The sequence below is a fragment of the Cupressus sempervirens genome, chromosome 11 (genome assembly GCF_028749045.1).
Source record: "Cupressus sempervirens isolate cs-2001-9-10 chromosome 11, ASM2874904v1, whole genome shotgun sequence".
Taxonomy (NCBI): domain Eukaryota; kingdom Viridiplantae; phylum Streptophyta; class Pinopsida; order Cupressales; family Cupressaceae; genus Cupressus; species Cupressus sempervirens.
The window spans coordinates 376791562-376797561 of NC_143128.1; the positions used below are offsets into that span (position 1 = coordinate 376791562).

The following is a 6000-nucleotide window of genomic DNA, read 5'->3' on the forward strand; positions in this document are numbered from 1 at the left end:
GCAATGAAGTCAACCTTAAAAAAAAAAAATTTTGTGATAACTGATGTTTGCTTTAAATATCGGGGTACAAAAAAATTCCAATACCGTTATTGCAGAGTGTCATCCTGAATTTCTGCTCTAAATTGTTATGTCCTGAATTGATTTTATTTCCAATAGATGATTCTCAATTGATTCCTGATCTTGTGCCCTCCCGATGTAATGGTCTTCCCTCTTATCTCTTTATTTTTGAGAGAGACAACTCTTAAACATTGTTGTCTCTTTAAGAAGTTGGAGTTGCCAATCTTCTTCTTTAATTGCAGGCCACTGATAATCATTAATAATCTCAACTGGCCCCTTGAGAATAATTACACTTTTCATAGTCTTGGTCGGACCCCTTTGAATTGCTATTAATTTCACTGCCTAGACTTATTTATAAGGTCAGCCCTTTTAAGTCTTGTTACTATCACACAATTTTATTATAAATAAAGGCTGTGATCAGTTTTTACTAAGTGCCGCTAACCCTAGTTTGGCAGTGGCACATACACACTCTAAAAATGCTCTAGCAATATTTCTTTTGCAAGGGCTTTATCAATGATTTGCATGTACCATTGATATATAAAGGGGCTGTTTGGGCTTGCTTAGAGCTACAATGTGCATTATCATGATTAAGTGTCCTTGGAATGCCTTAGGTTCCCTCATCTTATATCTAAGGCATAGAAACCTAAACATATAATGTCAATCTGAACTCTGAAATGCTAGAATCATAATCCTGAAATTTTGCTTTGTCCAAATCTGAAGAGCTCCTCCAAAACTATTTCTTTTGTATAACTCCACAAGATTTCAAACTACTTGCAAACATTCTATATATTATAATTATTTAGGAAAGGCATATTTTATGAACATTAAATGTCAATATATAAAATTGTGGACTTATACCTAAAAGTTTGATTATTAATATAACTTCTTGGACTTTTCAGCCCCTTGTGTATCATTATCCATCTTTGCCTCATGTCACCAGCCATAGATTGTGAAGCACAATTGCCTTGCTTTATCACTTGGACCAAGCTGACTTCAGGAACCATGGCCAATGACCTTGGCATTATTTAAATTTGACATAAGGCTCGATACCCTATTTATACTTTAATCCCAAAAAGGTCATATTTGAAGAAACAAACAACTGAATCATCTCGGCATGTGAGAAATACACCAGGCCTAGATTAGCTCTCTAGATGCTTCCTTAAGTGGAAAAAAGAAAAGAACTTTTCCCTCATCAAATTCAATAGGATAGGAATTATAGACTTGTTAAGGGTTTGCCGCAAACGAATATTAGGGTCATAGGAACAAGGACTCACCTGACTCATAAGGCTCCATATCCCTTTCTAGAGTTTAAACCAAAGCCTTCAAACCTTGCAACATGGAAGCTCTACTCGACGGGGGGGCTATACTACATTAACACATTCTCCAAAAGCATCTCTATTGTGTCCACCTCTGACATGTTTCTCATTTATGTTGATCAGCGTGTTACCTAATTTAGACTATTCCTTATCGTATTGCAATACATATTGTCAAAGCACCATGCTTATTGCCTTGTGTCTCTTAAATTTGTTTTATTGCTTGCATTATCATTTACACATTTTAACTGCTTGCTACAAACTCAATGCATTCATTGGTACCTTTGAGAGTACACATAGAGAAACCTTCTTTCCTTGTTAGATTTAGTATTGTCCTTAACTTTGTGCATACAATTGCCACCTAAGATGCGATGCAACAATTTTTTGACAATTCAACAAAGCCCTTTCTACGATGACCAAGTTTAGTAAGCACTATGGATGGTATTCCTAAAGTAATTTTGGTAGTGTCAGAAAATAAGTCATGAAATCAGATGCTGAGTTCTTTATGACATTTAAATTCATCCTTTTGATTTGTATTGAGATGTTTTGGTATGTGTAAGTTGAAATTTAAGAACTAATCCATGTCAACCAACTTTCAACCTCTAAGTTGTAATCTACATTAAAGAAATCCAATGTCAAATTGACAATAGTTTTATAAAAACTTTCTTCATTGATGTTAATGACTATACACAAGGCCACAAAGAAAAGATATGAATCAAGAAGCAAAACCAAACCTGACATAAACTGAACATGAAAATTCATCATAACAAATATGATCTGGTCTAAAATCTATTACTCTTAGCCTTTCAATATTAGTTCTCATTTTTCTGATTTTTGAGACAAAAAACTGATTATTTGGATGTCAACGACAGAAAATAACAAGATGTGAAAAGGAAATGTCCTGATAAAAATAGCTAAGCAAGACACCCTTTATAATAGCACATGAAGTAATGAAGAAGATTTCTTCACAAGGTCAAAGGTTTCCCCTGCAACTACTTGCTAGTTCACCCCAGCTTCAACAACACTATGAGGCACACTAATAGGACCAAGCCTTCATGGACCATGCTAGTGGAAGTTACAAAAAACTTTAGGTACACAAGAGAAGATTCCTGATTCTTGGTCTTAAGCTTCAGGTCAAACCAATTCATGTAAGGGTGTTGTGTATGGCCATTTTACTAACTCAGACTATAAGACTCCAAAGTGAAATAAGGATTCTGGCATGACCACGGACTCTGGTCCTTCATAAACTATCTGAACAAATCATTACAGGAACCGAATTTGTGCAGTAAGGATCAAGGGACTAATCACTTTTTAAGTTATTCTTCCAAAGTCAAAAAACTTCTTTCAATTCACAGGTGAGATATCTAACTGGCATATGTAATAATCCCTCACCCAGTTCTATTTTAACAGAACATATTAACTCTGTACCACTATTTCCTGGGAAACCATCACCAGGGCCAAAACTCCCATCCTGAACATCAGGCCATTCTGGGGACAGGGGAAAGACATCCTACCAAACCCCTCCCCCTGATCCCATTTTTTAATGAAATTGTAAAGTCCCTGTATTTGTTTCCTAAAATTGGTGACTTGCTAGCATCTTGGGGGCAGCAAAGAGACCAAAAACAAAAGAAAGAGTGGAAGGCTTTCTGTGAACTTTTTGTGACTGAGATCAAGCCTTCTCAAATAGAGTAGAGAGGAAAGTGAGTAATCTAGGTAGACTTTCCAATTTAATAAAGCTATACAGATAGCACTCACCTGTTGAAATTTACTATATATAATCCCAATCCATTTACACAAGAACTGGGAAGACTCGTTCCTAACACAAGCTCCAGATGAACCAAAATGCAATTAAAAACAAAATGATAAACATCAACTATTTGACATCAATTTTGATACAGAAAAGCAAGAACGTACACAGGAGTGCATCACTAGTTAGAAGCAAGGAATTAGTAATAAAACATGCCGCGATTAATGAAAGTTAGGGAATTGTCGAATGGAAACCAAACTTATGATCTCGTCTTATTGGTGGTGATACAAGGTTATTCAAATGCCAGCTGAGACCCTTGTTCAGCATGGATGATAAGTCAAATTTAAACTGTTAAAACTTAAGACATAAGAAGCATCCCAAAAAAAATTGTTATATGTTAAATTGCAAAAGCATGGGAGGCTTCCCACAATAAGGGATCTTTATCGTATTCTTTCCAGAGAAAATCCATTAGAATATTCGTAACATAATTTTTTTCAAACAAAGTCTTCAATGTCAACAATAATAGACAAGCTTACGCCACCCAAATTGAATTCAGAATCTGTTTCAGGCTGATATTGTAAGGGCTCATATTTGATTTTTTCCGTAGATTTACTTAAATATTTATTTATTTGGATTCATTTGTTTTAGCTGTAAGTAGGTGATATTTTTCACAACATGAGAAATTGTATATTGCTATCAGGATGTTCCACGATTAGTGCTTCACAAGAACCCATCTCTCATGAAATGGAATGGAACACTTAGCACTCATTGTATCTAGGTGATGCTCACAAAGGTTCATAAGGCACGACACTAGCTGAAGGTTTTACAAATGTTGTGGACTTAACCATGGAGGAAACTCTATATTTAAGATTGCTCAAGCTGGAGTAGTGCCGGGATGGGAAACCTCCCGGAAAGTCTCAGTGCTTAAACCCTGTGAGTATGAGCATTACCTACATGCAATGAATGTTAAGTGTTCCATTCATTCTCATGAGAGGTGAGTTCCTGTAAACCACTACTCATGAAACATGGGTCAATAAGTTTGACTCAAAAAACTACACAATTGAATCCTAATAGCGATATCACAATTCTTTTAGCTTGTCTAAAGTGTTTTCTGGTCTAGTATTTCAAAATTCATATGTTAATTTTAATTTTTTTTTCCAATACTGGTTACCCTGCATTTTCAATATCTGGTAAAAGAAAAATTACTATCTCCAAAACACATCCCCCTGTCCCTAAAACCTGGAGAAAGGCTGCTTGGTAAACGAAAAATTGCTATCTCCAAAACACATCCTCCTGTCCATTCTATAATTGATCTGCCTTGTAACTCCTTTTCCACGGCTTCATCTAAAGTCTGAGCCACAAAATATTCACTCTTCACATCTTGCACACAGTACTTAAGATAACACAAGAAAACATTAGAGGAACATGTTAAAAAACTGAATTGTAACTAACTCTGCTCTGTGTCAGACTAGTGACCGTCGTCAATCTCTCATTACTATTAGGTAATTTGACAAAGGTATTAGTTCTGCTACGACGTGACCCAGATGACAAAGGATGAATCGATTTAGAAAAAGATACAGATTTTTATTTTAAAGCTATATGCAGCTGTATACATTCCAAGTGGAATCTTATACAACATTCACGGCACCATTAGATGGTAATGAAAAAGCAACTCATCACATCTTCTATGAGAATGGTGGGATTTCAAGGGAGAAGACTGAAGTAATCAATTGAGAATTCAATTTAAATGCCCACCTTTTCTTTCGTGTAATGGTACTTTGTTGGTCAACACGTCCAGGCCTTCATAAACCTGCGAGGATTGCATTTGAGTATGATAGACAAGAAGAGAGAACAACGAGAAGAGAATTGAAATGAATAGAATAGAAAATACTTACTTGCATCGAGTCGGCATTCACGATCTCGGCCGGAAACTGCTGAGCTAAATCAATGGCAAGACGAGACTTACCAGCTCCCGAGGCGCCCACAATAACCACAACCTTCGGCTTGCCTTCCCCCATTATATTTGCTGTGCTTCAAACCCTCCTCCCTCCTCTGCTTTTCTCAATTCTTATATTCATGCCACTCGGCCATTCCCATCACATACGACCAACTTTTGCCTCGAATCAATCTTCCCTGCCACCCAAAATTCTTAATCAACTCTATTATGGAGATTATAAACGGTCCAGCGAAGGCTCGGCTGTTTTTCTTCCCCTTTTTCAATTTGAAAAAGTATGCATTTGATATTTTATTGGGACAGTGCTAATTATGTAAGTTGCATGGGATGCCCTTTACCATGATGTCTTGGGCCCATATGGAATGATCTATCGCACATGTTCTTGTGAAGGTTGATTTCAATGTTATGATTCATTTTTATCATTTAGATCTGTAGTTGTAGACATGACGTTTTATGATTTATGTGGTCGTAGATTTAAATGTTAAATTTTAATTTTATTTATTATTTTCATTTATCTTTAGAGATTGATTTCAATCTTTTGATTCTTTTTTATCATTTCAGATTAGATGTTTATGTGTGACTTAGATATGACTTGAGTTATTTATGTGGTTGTAGATTTAAATGTTAAACTTTTAATTTCATGCATTATCATCATTTATCTTTAGAGATTAATTTCAATCTTTTGATTGTTTTTTATCATTTTAATTAGATTTTTAGTTATGGTTTTTAATTTGGATTATTTGTGCAGTTTTAACTTTGAATGTCACACTTACATTTTAAAGTCTATTCCTCCAATATTCCCTTGGTAATTATTATAAGTTAACTTAATAGGCATTATATTGATTGGAGCTCTAGATAGTTATATTTGAAGACATGCATTGAACTTTTTAATGAGGACTTAATAATCTATTGAGAATGTATAGAATTTG

The 6000-nt window shown here is 35.2% G+C and overlaps 1 protein-coding gene across 2 annotated transcripts in view; it reads right to left on the reverse strand.

Annotated features, from left to right (window-relative positions):
• IPT2 (tRNAisopentenyltransferase 2) overlaps positions 1-5356 on the reverse strand; it is a 101142-nt gene extending 95786 nt beyond the window's left edge. For both annotated transcript variants that reach the window (XM_089808750.1, XM_089808748.1), the window contains exons 1-2: positions 5013-5356; positions 4873-4927 (exon numbers count right to left, since the gene is read on the reverse strand). In XM_089808750.1, coding sequence (XP_089664876.1) covers positions 4873-4927; positions 5013-5135 — 178 coding nt within the window. In that variant the 5' untranslated portion in view covers positions 5136-5356. The remainder of the gene's footprint in view (positions 1-4872; positions 4928-5012) is intronic.
• Positions 5357-6000: the final 644 nt, after the last annotated feature.